This window comes from Pterocles gutturalis, unplaced genomic scaffold (genome assembly GCF_000699245.1).
Source record: "Pterocles gutturalis isolate BGI_N339 unplaced genomic scaffold, ASM69924v1 scaffold13589, whole genome shotgun sequence".
In the NCBI taxonomy this organism is placed as follows: Eukaryota; Metazoa; Chordata; class Aves; order Pterocliformes; family Pteroclidae; genus Pterocles; species Pterocles gutturalis.
The window spans coordinates 82,490-100,806 of record NW_010130833.1 but is presented as its reverse complement, the minus strand read 5'-3'; the positions used below and the strand labels follow the sequence as shown (position 1 = coordinate 100,806).

General features: G+C 39.0%; 1 protein-coding gene across 1 annotated transcript; it reads left to right on the top strand.

The window, feature by feature from the left end:
* Positions 1 to 553: 553 nt before the first annotated feature.
* COMT (catechol-O-methyltransferase) lies at positions 554 to 17,304 on the top strand. Its single transcript, XM_010080373.1, has 5 exons — positions 554 to 801; positions 11,089 to 11,371; positions 13,158 to 13,351; positions 14,361 to 14,492; positions 17,065 to 17,304. Exons 2-5 carry the CDS (start codon positions 11,089 to 11,091, stop codon positions 17,242 to 17,244), a joined length of 789 nt encoding a protein of 262 aa, XP_010078675.1. The 5' UTR covers positions 554 to 801; the 3' UTR covers positions 17,245 to 17,304.
* The last annotated feature ends 1,013 nt before the right edge of the window (positions 17,305 to 18,317 follow it).

Genomic DNA, 18,317 nt, shown 5'->3' with positions numbered 1-18,317 from the left:
TGTTTGGGTTTTGGTTTTTCTTATTATTTTCTTTTATGGTGCAATTTAATTGCAGCTTGATTATATTGTTTCGACCTCGAAGGAAACAATATAGACAGTCAAGCCAAGAACAAAGTTTTGTTTTTTTTTTTTTATAATAAGCCTCTTCTTTTATCTCAGAGCTGTTTGTATCAGAATTTTTTTTTGCAACTAGAAGAAACTATAGAACTTCCAACTATAGAAATTCAAGTGCACTAATTATAATGTATTGATTACATCTCATTCTGTAGGTGCTGTTAAGCAATTTGCTATATGTACCTTCCCTCCCTCCAGCAGCACTCTATATTTAATCCACATGCCTAGGTCTTGTTTCAGCAACTTCTGTACTGGCTGTAGCATGCCACGTCTGCGCTGAAAAAAAGAACTAAATCCTTTGGGCCAAATTCATTCCTGGAGTTGCTTGATTGAACACAGTGCATTTACACTGAGCACAGATTTGGCTCATACCTGACTTTGTCAGCATTCACTGTGCTGTAACTAAGTAACAAGAACACTGTCATTAGGGGACAGATGAATAGCTTTCTCTAAGGTTATTAGAGCACTGTGCACCTTTAAGGAGTGCAGAAATCTGTGAAAGGAGGAGTTGGGGGAAAAGGACACCGCTCCTTTTAGAGTCTGTGTAACAGAACTGATAAGCTATTCCTGTGATGTGATCGAATGTGACTGAATACTGCAGGCTCTTGGACTCTTATTCTATAAAATCCACAATCAGAGCAGCACAGGAAAAGATCGGAGGGAACAGCTTCTGCTGTACTGAGAAAGGTACATATTTATATTTTCTTATTTCTCAGACTTGACATTTTTTGTTATCTTAGATAATGTCACTATTTTAAACAGTCCTGAATATGAAAGAAGCGGTGTTTTCCACATTCTGACTGGTACTCATTGTCAGGAAGCTGGTTCGTGGGCAGCAACAGCTTTCAGAGAGAAAGAGTAGGACATATTTGTGTGTAATGCATTTGTACCGTATTGTAAACCTTGACAGTTGAAAGAAGTGAGATGAGATAACCCCAACTAAATTGAAAATTCAATTTATGGCTATAAGTATGCTGGAATTTGGTACTCATTTGTATTCAAGAGAAAGCCGAAAGGAAGTCAAGCTTCAGTTCAGTCATATTTGACTGAATAGCTGCTTTTATGAATGTGTTGCTGCAGCTGTATTTTATGGGGGTTTTAATTCTCAAGAGGGAGTTCTGCTACAGCAACATGTCTGTGAAGAACAGACAAAAAGCTAGTACTTTTGCTTGCTAGCCCTGGTGCTCCTTATAGTGTATCTTTCTGATGCCTGTTACTGACATTCTTTACCTTCTGTCCTTTAAAAACAAACTCATATTTACTAATACTGTCAACGACATGTCATACTGCTGATCTCCGTAAACATCATCTCATAAACATTACTTCATCTCTGCACTTAAGCTTACTTTTTCTGCTTACTCAGCCGTGGACTCCTCTAACAAAGCCCTCAGGTCTCACGTGTTTGCACAGCACTGCAGTATTTAAATGCAAAATAAAATTTTCCTGATTTACAGCTTTAGTTTGCATCAGTGGAAAGAGAATTTAACAGCATTAACACTGCAAACAATTTACTTGTCACTCAAGTTTAGCAATATTTTGTAGCAGCCTGCAGCTGGTATCAGGTTTATCTCTGCCAGTCTCACACTGTTGTCTTTCAGCATTCCTTCAGGATCACTGGAATCAGAACTGGCTGGGAATTTTCTGAAAAAACATAATTTTGGCAGCAGTCATTGAAACCAGATCTTAATATGGGAGGCCATCCATAGCAGTTTTGCTAAAACTCTCTCTGGAGAGATTTTTGAGAAAGTAATTTCAGCTAAAGTAAAAGACACTCTGTGCCCACTCCAGCTACTTTTTGGGGCGGGCATTCACTCAGGATGTGAGACCAAGGTCTCATAACACTGCTCTGTCTCAGGCTGCCTCTTCCCATGCAGTGCTTTGGTTACCCACTGTGCTGTGGTGGATCCCACCTTGACTGGCGTGTTAGAGCTGTTCATTTCCATAGAAATAAGCCATCATGTCAGTAGCAATTTCCTTCCTACTCTTTCAGATCCCTCCGTGGGTGTCCTCACTACCAAGTTTCAGCTGTGCACTCCTGGCCTGAAAGAGCAGCTTGTAGAGAGCAGAAGGCTGTGCTGGGAGAGAGAGAGAGATTTGCACTAGATTAGCTGGTAGCCTTGGAAGCAGGGCAGGAGCAGGCAGTGGGGATTTGGGACACTGAGGATTCAGCCCTTGATCTTTGTGATATAAAGAGAATGTGAGATAAGTCTGTCACAGCTGATTAGGCTGAGGGCAATGAGCCATTTTGGTCTTTCTTCTTCCAGCCCTTTCTCCCTAACTCCATTTGGGGCAAAATCATTCAGTAGGAGCTTGTTTTATTCCCCTGGGGAACATGAAAATCTCATCTGAGAAAACTTCTTACAGACCAGCTCCTAGTGTGCTGACAGGGCAGAGTACTTTCTGCTTTTAGTAGTCCACTGCATCCCAGGTAGGATTTGTACAATTCAGCTGAGCTATGCCAACCACTGACCTCAAACACTAGTACAAATAGTACAAATGCATCTAGAATTCTGGAGTGGGAATAAGGACTATTAGAAACAAATGCTTCCTAGGGGTACCTAAAAGGATCTTATTCCTGAAAAGCTGTCGTTGCTCAAGGCCTGGTAGAGTGCATTTCTTATCCTTGAAGAATTGTCTCACTGCAGACTCTGGCTTCACCCATGCAGTGTGTTCACTAGGTCAGTCTGGATCAGAAGGCTATAGATCCACGACCTGCTTGTTGAACGGGGATGAGGCCTGTCTGTTTGGACAGTTTATTCTAAACCCCACTCTTTATGGGGCACATAACCATTATATAAACCTTTTGCTTTAGGTGATAGCACCAAATACCACTTAGAAAATGGCTAGTGTGAAGGGAGTTTTGAGTGGGTAGCAATTATCCTAACTGAAATGTATCTGTGGAGAATGGATTTAAACACCCTTACGAGGCTTAGTTGATGGGGCTCCCTAGTAGGCAACAGGCACTTTTCTGTTCTTTTCCTTTCATTTAGTAAGAAGAAACCTTTGTTTCCTTTCAACCTGAGAAGAGAGGAGGAAAAAAAAAATAATCAGAACCTTGCATTTATAGAAGTTTGAATTTTTGCAGTCATGGTAGTGAAGCTAAATTGTAGTAATTTGAAAAAACCTAGGGAGAGGGAAATTTAGATTTCATGCAAGAAATACTTACTGAAAAATTACGTAAAGTCTGTTCAGCTTGTTTTCATTATGTCAGTGGAAAATCTGAATGTCAAACTCCCTAAGTTTCCATTGATATACAAGCTATTCATATTTGGCAATATGCTGATTATTCTTCATAGTGTTGTATTCATTTGAAAATACATGAACAATAACAAAATAATAGGAGGTAAAAAGATTTTCCTTTGACCTTTAAAAGTAGCAGAATATGAAGCTGTTGAATGGTGTTGCCTACAGCAACAGGATACAATATGTTTGGCAGAAGTTAGTTTAGACTTTCTGACCAAAATACTCTGCCTTTCTTGCTCTGGGAAAAGATCAAGAGAAACAAAATGCCACAAAACAGAGACTGCGTCATTCAAGACAGCATAGGACAAAGAGTCAGGAAGTCCAGTCCCAGCCATGGCACAGCACAGATCTCCTCTGGCCTAGTGCAGAGCAACAGACATTGTGTAGAAATGTTCTGACTCTCCTGCATTGTTTTCTCAATGCTTCTTAAACAGCTAATATATCCTTACTAATATGCAAATCCTCTGCATATGTTAGTACATGAGATTCTTAGGGGCATAATTTCAGTAGAAGCTTTTAAAGAGTTTGAACTGAAATCTTTCTAACCCTTTTCTAAAAATAGGGGCTACACACCTACCTCCTTCACACAGGTACATGTATGAAGGGGGTTAATCTGTTAATTTGTATGGCCTTTGTAAAAAACCTCTAGAAAATTTTTTTCATTGTTACATTCTTCTCTCTGCAGATTTAGCAGCAGTGTCTCTCCAATGAGTTAAACCCGGTTGTCCTGAGGCACTCCTGTAGACCATTTCTATTTTCCTCAATACCATCAGATCAATGGAGAGATTATTTTGTGAAAAAAAGGTTGGATGGTATAAATTTACCAAGCACTCCCTGTTCACCAGGTTATGTGAGCTAATAAAGTCTAAATTGGATTCTAAACCCTTTAGGATCAGAATGCTAAAGTACTGTCTCTGGATGCTTGGAGACTCATAATAAACTCTTAAACAATCAACCAGTACTTGGCAGTTAGATTAAATGCGTGAAAAATTATAGCAAGTTTGGATGTAATATCATCTTTCCTCAAAGGCCTGATTTGTCAACAGGCTGAAATCACTTAAAGAAAGTGTTAGAAGCACTGTTTGTCTCCACATTTTCCCTGCTGGTCATAAACTCAGGAAAAATAATGTCACAGGTTTTTTGCAGTATCTCAAAACTGATCTCTTCAGTTAATGCAGATGAAATCACTTTGCCTTTCCTCAGGTGTTATCCATATATCCATAGCAGGGACTTTTCTGACAAAGATTAATTCAGGTTTACAACACCTTGAAAGTTACAGAAGTAGCAGTAACTTTAACTTACTCTTGTGGCAACAAGGATGTAGGTAGGAAAGCTCACCCAAGATCAGATCAGAAAAATAAAAGCCCAAGCCCCCTAACTCAGGATCACAAGGTTTAATCTCATTGCAGTCCTGGAGAATAACAGTCTAACGCACACATTGTCTTTGTAGAAGAGATTTTCTGTGATTACGTTTAGGATTTCATTTTCAGTACAAAACAAAGCAATATCAGTTTATCCAAGATAAAATTGTAATGAGAGGTTCTGTAATTAGGCTTATAAAGAATCACCTTCATTAGGAAAATATCCTATCCAACAGTTTTCAACCTCCTAAGTATTTTAATACCTGTCAGCTCTTATTTTTGCATCTGTGGGAAATGAGGTTTTCTTAATTACTAGTATGTAATGAACTAAGCTTTAGAACAGTAAAATAATCAAATTTTATACTTTTTAAGTCCACTAAGTGTGAAACTTACCAAGGCATATGTCCTTATTAAAACTCAGTGCATTTAAAGGTGCTTATTTTCAACATGTTTATTTTTCTTCTCAGTAAATATAAGATTGTAGCAGAGGGAGATTGTTTTGGAATATGGGAGAGAAACAGCAGCAATCAGTAGGTTCAATCAAATCTCCATACACCTTCCTTTAACAGTGCTATGAAAGCTTCATAACACTGTTAATGAAACACTAAGAAAAATCTAAATTTGAATTCACCTGGTTACTCAAAATTACCTTAAAAATGTATGTTACCAATTGTTCTAATTTTTTAACTTCAGGGAATTCTAAGATCCATTATTTTTTAACAGTACTTGGAAAAATTTACCAGAAGGACTGATAAATAGCATTACTGAAAGATCCTTATTGTAACCTTTGGTGAAATGGCTGGAGTCGCCTGTACAAGAATAAAGAACAGGGCGTACTGTTTTGTGCTCCATCACATGGGCATTTTAATGTTTTTAGAAAAACTGCAGATCATGTAATAGCAAGGAGGTAGTGAATCCCCTAACTTAACAACCACTGCCATAATAATAGATCCCTAAGTCTGAGCCAATCTCTTGAGGCTTCTTTTAAAACCACTGGAATGACTTGGGTATTTTGTTTTCAAAGGCAGTAAGTTGGGGCAGCAGATTCCCACAGTTTGTGTTTGCTTCTATCTTTCAAAGTGTCTTTTTAAACCTCTGTAAGCTGAAACAGAGGTACCCCTATTTGAATGCTGATTGTTTGATTATGGTTTGCATCAGGGGAAAACTGCTGAACTGCGTTATCAATTTATGATTTGGTTTTATAAAACATGCCAAAATGAGTAAGATTAGATGCATAGGAAAATAACCCAGTGCTTTAGGAAAGCTCATCAGTACTTTGACAGGTTTGGGCATGAATTTTTAATGTGTTTACTTTTAAATTCTGTCTTCTCAAAACCAGATTTAGTGATACATGTTATTCATTCCTTTCCATAATATTATCCCTTCAGTTTTCTGTTTATTCCCTTGCTCAATTTTTTCATTTTGCCTGTTACTTTCCACTTCAAATTTTAGCTTTCAAAGAGGAGGCTCACTTTATCTTGGTGTTTCTAATTCAAGGAAGAGGTTGCAGTGCTAACTTGTGTATTTGGAACTTTAGTACAAGCATTAAATAATAAGAGTGACTGCCTTGTCATAAGTGGTTATGGGAAACTTGACTATGTGCAAGTTCAGTTTTATTGCATATTTCATGAATCTCATGAATCCACCTTAAAGTTGCATTTTCTAAAGCTGTCATAATGTGACTGTCTCTTAGGTAGTGGTAGTTTTAAACTGGTTGAATTACACACTTCATTTTCATATCAAATATTTTCCAGCTAAGAATATGAAAGCAATTACCTATTTTGGTACAGACTTTTTTCTCTCTGTGTGCATGACCACCGCCGATGCATCTTGCTCTTGGCAGGCTGCTTTTACAGTCTACTGGTATCACTAAGATTATTTTCACACCTAAGAAGACAGAAATTAAGAGGGACAAACTTTGAAAAAGAAACTGTGTTTGAAAAAAAAAAAAAAGAAAAAGAAAAAGTTATGTCTGTTTTGCTCCTTTTAAAAGTTACCTTCTCTGAAAAGTGGTTTTCAGGATAATTGCCTCTTAAAGGAGCTCTGCTAAGAACTACCCATGCTGCCAGTTTATGAAGGCACTGGTATGTTTTACAGCAATAGTAACAATAAAAAAACCCCAATAGTTGAAAAACATTCCTTGACACAGCAAAAACCAGTAAACTTGTCTAGGATTGGAGAAAAGCAGCATGTACTACATAGGTTGTTGCTACCTGTGAGCAACCTCTAAGGTTCTGTAGAGGCAGGTGTGCTCTGCTGTTGCACTCAAAAGTGCAAAGATCTAACTGCGGCACTGTAAGAAATGGATTTCTCTGAGCACTTGATCAATGACCAAGCTGAATTGCTTCCTTGCTTAAGTTTGAGATCTGAGACCATCCCCAAATCACAAAAATTTGAGCTTAAATTTATAGCTTTTTTTTGTCTTTTTGACAAATATGTTACATAAAACGTGTAAACAAACCAGTGGTAACAGCCACTCACCGGTCTACATCCAAAGAGACATGAAAGAAATGCAGGTCAGTGTTTTGTCTTCAGAAGAGATTCTTGGTTGAACCTGAAGTGATAACATTTCATAGCTGAAGATTCAGAATTTGTTTCCCTGATGGCTCAGCAGAACTATCAGTTGTTGCCCTTCCAGATATGCTAAAGGGCTCTCAGCCTGCTCATGCTTTTGCATAAGCAGCAGCTAGAAGAGATAGAAGGCTATGGCTATCTGCAAGGTTCAGAAGCATATCCCACTTTATACCTTCTTGTCAAGCAAGTTGTATCAGGATGTCACACTGCAGTACCTGCTACGGGTGGCAGCAGCCTAAATACCATCTATGCCTCCGAAAAAACAGGGTGTATACATTTCAGACAAGGCATCTTTCTCTGCACAAAGTGCATTGTTTTAAAACAACAAAATCTTTAAAAGGCTATCACTGTCCAAGTAAGGATAAGGGTGAAGTATTTTTGTTTGAGATCAGCTGAAGTTACTAAAAATCAGCAGGTCTAATTCAAGTTGAGTGCTTTTATCCGCTCTGGCTAACAGAGGCACATTAAGAAATAGCACTTCACAGGTTGCAGACAATGAAGAAGTTGTCCTTCTTTAGTACATGAGATTTTGAGCATGTCACAGCTTGTAATTTTGGTGTATAAACCCTGTAGCAGCATAGGAAAATAAGCCAATGGAAATCTGGTTTGCTGACATACCCTTCTATGCCTGGGAAGCAATGTGCAAATGGAGGGGCAGAATTTTACTGTCAAGTAGATCTTTTTTTGTTGAAGTATAAGAAGTCTTCACAGTCTGTTCCCTGTCCAAAAAAGATTTCTGCAGAACAGGAAGAGGGGCTGAGTTAGCCTACAGATACTGTCTCTCCCTGTTTTGTTAAGCCTCACCAAATTGTCTCCTACCTATACTGAGCAATAATGGAGGAAAGCTGTTTCTCAAAAAACACACCACCTAGTTCATCCTGCAGCTATCATCCATTCTTGCTGTCCAGTAGATCTTTGAAGGGCAGCCTCAAACATGCTGTCAGAATCTTGTAGTGCCAAAGCAACAGCCTGTGGCAAGTTGTACTTAGAGAATGCCAAAGTATTCTTTGTAAGCAGAGGATTATGTCTGGCAGTAGTCTGAAATAATTTTGAATGCCAACAGTCTTCAGTTCTAGAGGGACCTGAGTGTGGTTGGACTGCTACCAAGTGAGTCTCTGGTATGCAGGGCTCACGCAGTTCCCTTGTTCACAGTCGGGAAGGTTAGATACCTGCTGGCATCAGGAAATGGTTTCTGGGCTCCATCCATTCATTGCAGTTCAGAATAATTATCTTTCAACTATGTCACTAGTCTAAATCCATCAACAATGACCATACAATCAACTAAGCCAAGTGAAGACAAGCCAAGTAAAGCTAGAGAGATGTTTTTCTGTTAAACTAATGGTATTTTCATAGCTCAATCCAAGTTCTCAGTGGACAGATAATGTGGAACATCTCCATGTAGAAGAACTTGAAAGAGCAGAAGTCCCATCTGGAAGGTGCAGGACAATTGGGACTGATCAGTAGAACTAACAGTGCATAGAAGGGGAGAAGAAAAATTGACATCCAGGCCTTTGTGATCCTGGTGAGGTAAAGAAGCAGGTTCTTATTAGCTAGGACACAAGATTCAGAAAGTCCAAGAAGCAAGATTTTCATGTGCTAATGATGCTGGCGAGCCCCGAAAAGAAAGGTCTCAGGTCAGACTTTGCAAGGAAAGGATTAAAGGTAAGTATTAACATTGGTGACTACTTAAAAGTGAAAGAAATAGACTTTTGACTGATCCAAACAAATCATACTTGCTGTGGAACTAAGATAAGTGGATGGGTGAACAAACATCGGCTGTACAGCAGGTTGAACATATCTCCATGGAAACAGAGTAATCTTCTGAACTCAGAATGTGTTCAGTGTGATGATTCAAAATTTAAAGCAGTGGGGTAGATTACTCCCATGTGTGTGTGCCAAGTCCCACTACAGAATGGAGGTATGACCACGTGTAAAATTTATTGTTTTCCTGGGACAATTTTGAGGGAAACAAAAAAGGAAAGCAAGAACAGGTAGGAAGCGATCTGGGGAAATATTTGGCTATTCATATAGCCCCTTTACCTCTGCCAACTTAGGCAAAATTTTTCAGGATGTTATAGCTCCTGTTGGAGCAGTGCTTTTGCTGAACTCCAGGTAAGTGGAACATTAATACAAGTGCAAGCCGAAGCTGTTCACCATTTTTGCAAGCTGGATGAGAAAGAGACTTAAAAGAGTCAAAGACTAGAAAGAGTTGAACGTCATGTTCATTAAAAGTAACTGTTTCAAAAACCGTACAACACAAGCCAGCCTGCTGAGGTTAAGAAATTGGTTCTGAATCCTTTAGACCTCTGTTCAAATGCCTAATTAGACTTAAAGAACAAATGAACTTGGTATTCATTCATCCAGATACTCACTGGAGCACATTCCAAACTGTGCTTTCCTCCCAGTGTGTGACTGTCAGCCCCTGCTTGTGGGAAGTGGAGGTGGAAAAGCAGAGGTGTTATAAGCTACATCATCAGAAATGAGGTGTGTTTTGGTTTGTACAAGAGGAGCTTCACATACAGAGAATCCTTAGGCAAATCACAACCCTTATTTTGGCACCCTCTCAAAGGCTAAAGCAATTCCTTAATTTTAAGAACCCTTTCTTTATCAGATCTTTTGTGCTGTGACTACCGCATGGAAGTAAATGCACCCTCCTGTGTACTGGCTTGTCTGAAATCCAGCTGAGTAAATGGCTTTGATAGGATTTATTGCTTGAGCTCTACAGGGTGACATGCATCCCATCTGCTGAGCTTTATGTTCAGGTGCCCTAAACTCACAAACAGAAATATGTACCACCTGTGCTGCACACACATAGGCACCTGCAGCTATGACACTGAATTTCAGGGGCAGAATAGTCACAATCCCATCAGATAATTTGAGCTGTCCCATCAGATAATTTGAGCTGTCCCATCAGAGAAGTACAATGTGCCCTTGTGTTACATCTCTTCAGTTTCATGAGCCTGAGGTCTTCTCCGATTCAGGGATTCAGCTTTATGTTTTTATATACAATAAGAAAACTTCCCTGCTTCGTAAAGGGAAATGTATCTATCTTTTGTTTGCAAAAATATCAGATTGATGGATTGTGCCAAAAGTTTTATAAGCAGGAAAAAGGGTACTATCTTCTGTAAACCATCCCACCTGGGTACCTTTGCTGCAGGCTCTGAAAGGAAGGAAGGAGGCAGGTCGAGTCCTCCTGAAACATCAAGCTCAGCTTCTCTTCAGAGCATGGAAGAAGGGTAGGTGCTAGCCAAGAGGTCTGCATGCAAGGGAGTAACTTGGGACCTGCAGACTGATTTGAAACAGAATGCTATCTAACAGTCCCCAGTTTGATACTGTGCTCAAAATTAAAGAGTGAGACATTCCGTATTTTCTTACCAAGCCCAGCTTCAAAGTTTTCCAGTGCTCAAAAATTAGGAGACTGGGATCACATGAAGGCTCTAATTTAAGATTTTAAATCCTTTGAAAAACGGTAAGAACAGATTTGATGCTGAGAGGCTCCTTGTGCAGTGGCATGCTTGGAGCCAGGACTGAGCAGCTGTGTGGGGGAAGGGACCAGAGCATTAAAGCTACTTGTTGACTGCCCGTAAAATTGGCTTCTAAAGGGAGTGCCACAGAGCACCATCCATTACCAAGTGACAGAGAGTAATTTTCAGCTACTCTGGACAATATCATAATTAAACTCTGTGTGTTCCTGTTCAGTACAGTTAGTTTTAGGTTATTCAGCTTAGTATTTACAAAAAGGATAGCTCTCTCCCGTGCCACCTTAACCCTGTGCTGTTTTTCTCTTTCCTTCCAGATGCTGGAGAGCTCTTCAGTCCTTTTGTTCATTGTCTTAGTCCTGCTTTTCCTTTTGCTACTCTTTGTGGTGCTCATCCGGAAAAACGGCACTGCTGCCATTATCTGGAATGAAATAATCCGGGAGAAAATAACCAATTTCATTATGAATCAGAGCAAAGAACAGAGGATTTTAGATTTCGTGTTGCAGAATGCAGTCCGAGGAGACCCCTGTAGTGTGCTGGACACTATAGATAAGTACTGCTCCCAGAAAGAGTGGGCCATGAACGTGGGCGATGAGAAAGGTAATTGCAGCAGGGATCAGCACTTGAAAGATCCTTCAAGAATAGCATAGTACAGGACATTTTATTGTATTCATATGTAACTTCCATCTGTTGCAAAAAAACGAACCCACAACAACCTTGCGGTCAGCAGAGTAGTTCTGTGAACAGCAATGCATGCTTGAGCAGATGTCTTGGAGGAGGGTTATCCAGTGAGTAATCCAGGAAGTCATAGGAACAAATCTGGGTTTGTTATGTTGTGTACGCTGCAAGTTGAGTAAGCACAGGGTCACAATTTATGGGAAAAATCTAGGGTTGCTTATGCCTCAGTTCCTATACAGGGTGGCTTTAAGGCATAATTCATTAAGTACTTTCAGATTCTTAACTGAAAGACTGCAGATTGAAAAAATGAAAGCATCTTAAACCATATGAATTTTGTATATGCAAGCAAAAGTTATAAGCTACTGTTGAAGAGAGAAATCCTACCCTTGAAATACAGAAAAGCAGCTATCATACATTGTTGCTACTTAGCAAGTAACTCATCTTGTTCTTGCCTCCTAAAGGAAAATATGTGGACAAAACAATTTTTTTCTTGGCTGCAGAAAAGTTTCAATTAAAAAAAAAAATGTAATGGCAAAATGTTAACATGTTCCCTTATGACTTAGACACAAAAGTACCTCTTGCTGGGAAATTGCAGGGGAAGTTTTCTTAGTCTGGGATTAACATAGCTAAAGAAATACACTGTAAGCACTGTAATAAAAATGCTTCTCTGTCATGGGTACATTTTGTGAAACTAGCTCCTCTGCATACCAGGCTGGCGTGCTCAGGGCAACAGAACAGTAGGTAGTGGCTGAGTAGGAATTATTAAGGCTCTGAACTTTGATCATTTGGGATTATGTTCTTAAAAATTTCACCCTAGTTTTGCTCTGACAAGATCCCCTTTCCTCAGATAAGAGCCATCAAAGTTAATGAATCTTTACTTCCTAAGATTTTGAAAGTGACCACATGATCTCAAGATGCATCATCATCATCACATTACTCATAAACAAATGACACCCAGGAAAATATAATGAAATGTATACATACATTGAAAAATTCCATGGCTCAGAGTAAAATCCCTTCAAATACCTTTTCAGATTAGTTATTTAGTTTCTAGCCATGCAAGTAAGAGGAGACAGTTTTCTCACAAATAAATCCCTTTCTTTAGAAGGACTGAGTATAGTACATTGTCACTTCTTTCTGGGAACATTTTTTTGTTGTTAACAATTGACTAATGTTTTCCATGCCACAAATTCATCTAGTGAATCCAAATATTTCACAACTTTATAATTAGACGTTTCTTTTTCCCTTTAAAAACAAGTATGTGGGATGAGAAATTTTGTATCAGACTACTGCATGTAATATTTGCAACAAATATGAGCACTCAAAATTCAGGAGTTACATATTTCACAAATGTGTCTACTTTCTGCAGTAAGTTATTGGAAAAAACCACTGCATTTTCCCCTTGTAACACTATAAATATTTTAGTTAATTCAGGTGCTTCCTTATTCAGAAATGTTTATATTGTAAAACAAAGTAAGTTTTTTTTTTTAGTTGAAAGTTTGCATTTTGAAACTTAGAATATGCATTATCAACTTGATCACAGATAAGCCAATTTGCAAAGGAAACGGTATTTAACATCAACCCTTAATTTTTGAATATACTGAGCAACTGAGTACACAGACTTTGTAAGTTCCTTATAACTAACTTGCTCTTTGTATGTGAACCAGTTTGATTTTGTCAAAAGTTAACCTATGTCCATTTTATTCAGGTTTAATTCTAGACAAGACAGTGGAAGAGGTCAATCCATCAGTTGCACTGGAGCTGGGAACATACTGTGGCTACTCAGCAGTTAGGATTGCTCGGTTACTGAAGGCAGGAGCTCATCTTCTCACTGTGGAGTTCAACCCAGAATTTGCTGCTATAGCTAAACAGATGATTGAGTTTGCTGGAGTACAAGATAAGGTAAATACCATTTGTCTTTGGTTGGTAGGAGGAAGCAATACATGGAGAGTGGGACTTTATCAATAACAGGCTTAAATTTGTTATTTACTTGTCAAGCAAGTATGACAACCTAAGTGTCTGGGAACATGCAGAGTTTAACCATCAGGCTTGGTATCAAGGAAGAGGTACCAGTGTCCAGGTAATTTCCAGTCTATAATCTGTTGCAGCCCAAGGCAGATATCTACAGCAGATCAGGAGATTCATGCTTGAGAAGTGCTTATTTGACTAGACAACTCACTTCAACGTAGATGATAAAACTAGAGGAAATAAATCCCACCATTAGATGTTCTAATGCATTTAGCTTCTTGAAGAGAACCTGAGTACTACTGACATCTAAAATTGCATTTTCCCCATCTGATTTAATCTCTTGATCAGCCATGAGTCATAAACTAGATAGATTTCCTTACCACTTTTTTTCTCCACTCACAGTATATGGTGCTTGCTTAACAAATCAAAGTACAGCAGCTTATTTCAGTTTAACAGTACATATGCCAATAAACCCGTGAGGAAGATGCAATAGCCTCTCTCCTGCCTCCTCCCTCTATTGGCTATATATATTTTACATACTGTAGCTTCCAGCTTTATTCTAAACTAACCTGTTCTCTGTATTTTTTGCTTCCCTTGGACTACAAGATTCAACTGAGATGCAACTAAAGAAGTAATTAAAAGTACTGTTTTCAACAGGAGATTCTCATGTCTCCAGTAAGGAATCACATTATCCAACAGAAACAACAGGTCACTTTTTCTGCTATTATTAAAAAAAACACAAACCACCCAAACCCATATTTTGGAATATAAATGAGTTGATTTGTCAAAAAGAAAAAAAGTTTACTTGATCTAACTCTATGAAATAATTCAACTGACACAATATTGAGCTATGAACAGTATCACTGATATCTGTTTAAAATGAGCTAGAGGCATGTGCTTTTTCTTAACAGTTCACAATTCATCAGATGGATTTGCATTTCAGGTAAAACTCCTAGAAGGCCCTTCAGAGGAAATTATCCCCCAGCTGAAGAAAAAATATGAAGTAGATACTCTGGATTTTGTCTTCCTGGACCACTGGAAAGACAGATATGCACCAGATACCATCCTGCTTCAGGTCAGTTTGCACAGTTCAGTCTTTAAAGTAAAGTAACAAATGCCTTGATGTCTGTGAGGCCTATATTCTTTATGAAGGATGTCATCCTCTGTAAAATGAAGAATGGCAGCTAAAACAGCAACTTTACAAGAAAAGGGGATCAGGAATCCAAAAAAGGAGACAGGATCCCAAACTTTTGTCAGGGACAACTGCTGAGACTACATAGCTAGGGACTTGGCAAATACTGTTGAACCATTTTGTTTCCTGAACAAATGGGTCTGCAGTAGAAATCCCAGCTGGAGGAATGCGTGGTCTGGGTCTTGCGCTCCCTAGAAGGAGTGTCTGTCTGGTCACTAACCAGAAAACTTGACCCAAAAACATCCTGATCCTGGGAGCAGGTGAGACTTAAGACCTGCATATCCCAGCTTCCCCCTCTCTACTTTCCTCAGTACCCTTTTTGTTTTGCCCGGGTCTGTGGTGCCAGCAGAGCCCTTTGATGAAATACTATTTTGGTAGCACAGCTGGATATCATCTTTCTATGAGTCTCCTAATGACCTGGCTGCAAAGCAACCTTTGGAGGAGTGTAGACTGCCCCAGTCAGGCACTTGCTAGGGAAGTGCTGTCCAAATATCTGCTGCCCCGATGTGGAAAAATGATGCTTGTTTCTTCCCAACCAGCCTTAACCATTACTGTTAGTGTTACAAAACAAGTTGGCTGTAACAGCAGTAGGCAATGATAGATGAGGTAACAACTAGAAGACTTCTGTATGGGAAAGCATTTTCAAGTGTTAAATAATTGACATTCACAACATCTCTATCTATAAACACAGCACATACGGATACTCTCCTAGGTTTGGAGATGCAGGCTGATAAAATTTTCTACAATTGCCTACCTATTTGTCTGGAAGTGTCATTTCTCAATTATTTTCTTCACAAATAAATCCACTTTTTTTGAGGCTCACATTGATAACCTGCCAACTACTTCCTGACCCGTGCTTGAGGACTACAACATTATTTTCTCACCTAGGCTCCCCCATTTTTTAATTTCAGCCCTGTCCTGATAACTGTTTGAAAAGGAAATTTGTTTGGCGTTATGAACAGCCAGTATTGAATTTACACAGCAGTAGCTGAAGAAAATGTTCCCTCCCTACAGTTATTTTGTACCCAGAGAATGTTTTCTTCTAAACTGGCTGTGTAAGGATGACCGAACTCTTTCCGCTAGGAAGAGCCAGTGCATCCTTATCAGAGCTTAACCTTCACAACACAGCCAGAACCAACAGGTAGTTTAGTTCCATTGTAGTGATTAGTGTGATGCAACTGTGACACAAAGCTGCTTTGCTTAAAAAAAATAAACAACTTAAGAAATATAGGGGAGAAAGATGATGAAGAAAAGATCATCACATTTTCTCAGATGTTACAAACCTTCTAACATGCAATTTTGGCATGTATTGCAATAAGATTTGTGAATATGAAATAGGAATATAAAATTTTCCAATGAAATATATATTGAAAGTGGCCCAGACAGCATTCCTTTTCATGCACTTCTAGAAAAGCCTGACACAAATGGCATCTGAAATCCTGATGACCAGTGGAAAATACAGCATGTTGTCAAATCCTAGGCTTCCATAAGCTGCACAACAGACCAAAGGATATTTGCCATGTCTCCAAAATTGATTCTACTGTGCTGACTGGTGTTCAGTTACCAGAGGCAAGAGCAGTAAGCTAAACACCCTCCACAGCACACTTATCAACAGGACTTCTCTCATGTACTGGGAGCAATAAAAGCCACCCCATGTTTTGGGTATAACTGTTGCCTGTAACCACAGGATAACCACCAGCCTGATTAACTACAGACTGTTCTAAAACAGCTGGTAAGCTCAGATAAGCAACTTCTACTAGACAAAAATACCAATAAAAATTAGGTTTGTAATTTTAGCGAGGTCAAACATTGCACTTGAAGTCAATATTGCCAGTTAATTATGCTTCAGGAAAATCTGTCAGAGGGATCTTCATTGTGCACAAACCTGCTTCATGCCCAACTCCTGAACAAAGTGATAGAAGGTTGTACAAGATAAAAGGAAAAAAAGCACAGAAAATCTCTTTTATTCATTTAGTGGTTTTGGAGTTTGACTGAGACTAGCCAAAGCAGACTAGTATATGCCAGTCTCTCAGGTGACCCTAAGAGCTACTACAACATTTTAATGCCATATTAAAAAAGTTTTCAAACATCAGGCATGAAAGCCAAAACAAAACCATCTTACCGATCATGCAGACATAGTTGGAAACAACCTGAGCAGCAAACTGCACACCTCCACTGCACTTGATTTGCTATTTCAGAACCTGAATAATCCAAAATGTTATCAGCATCTCTAATGTTCTACTGATTAACAGAAAAAATCAGCATATTAAACAGGACCACAAAAGACTAGAGAGTTACTCAGCTTCTCCCATGTCTTTTTTTTCCCTCCAAACCTGTAGTACAATGGGCTTTTGGATGCAGACACTTGAGTACGACATGGTTAACATGAAAACACATTACATTCAAGCCAATGTCTGCTTAACAGCCACCATGAAGCAATTTCTCTTCTTTCCAGGAATGCAACTTGCTGAGGAAGGGCTCAGTTCTTCTGGCTGACAATATCATCGTCCCAGGAGCTCCAGAATTCCTTAACTATATCCGCAACAACCCCCGTTTCCAATGCACTAACTACCCATCTCATCTGGAATATATGAAAGTGGTGGATGCTATGGAAAAGGCTGTGTTTTTGGGTTAAAGAGAGACATTAATACTCAACCTTTGTTTCAAATGACATAAATGCAACTGCACAGGTTAACTTGTCCATGCTTTAATTTTTTTTTTTCCCTATTTTGGAGTCTGTAATGAAAGCAAGCGCTAGTGAAGATCATTTTAGACCAGGTGGAAACCAAGATCAGGAGTAAGCAGGGTAACTGCTCAAAGGTCTGTTCCATTGTTTCACATAATTCAGCAAACCCAACGTGACACACATTGTCTTACCTTGACCAATACATCATCAAACAACAGAGTCTGTTATTTTGAGCTCCAACCTGAATAACCACAGTTTGGGCTTAGGGTGGGGTGGAGAAAGTTGCTGCAACTTCTGAAGACTTGTGTCCCCAAGCTAAACTGATTAATCGTTATCAAGAGTGGAAAAAAGGCATGTGTGTTGCAAGAAAAGACCATTTCAAAAGCGCTGATTTTGCTAAATTATTAGCATGCCACTTAATGCAGGGAAGGCTCCTATCATGAGATCAGACACATTTTTGCATAGTTACTGTAAAAGTTAATCATCTCAATAGTAAAGAAAAGGGCATGCACTGGAAGAAGAAAGACCCATGCAGTGATGAGAAAATAAAACAGAATTTTGCAGAAGAGAAATAAAATTATTAATCTGCCCATGCAGAGGTAGGGAAAACTGAAGCAGTAAACAGATTAAAATAAACACAGTAACAGACATAACAAAAGGAGCAAGCTTTTTCCAAAAGAACATCAAAACTAGGTAGTATTGGAGACCTTGAGAAAATGCTGTTTATCCCCTCATATTTACTTATTCAGTCATATTTACTTATTGTATAAACATAGTGTGTGCTTTTTAGGGGTAGGGCAAGCTGCTTACTCGGAAGTGCTATGTAAGTTTAAGATGCTGTATAAAAATGAAGACCAGAGAGAACGGGTTTTACCAGGTGGGTAAAACCACCCGGTTAACCTCAGTGGTGTTAACACAATGTGAGTAGTGAGGGCTGTCATTGAGAAAATACAAAGCCAAATCTGAAGTCTCTAACTTACCTGACCAGTGCAAAAATCCACTGGAATTTCCTGGCATCTCCT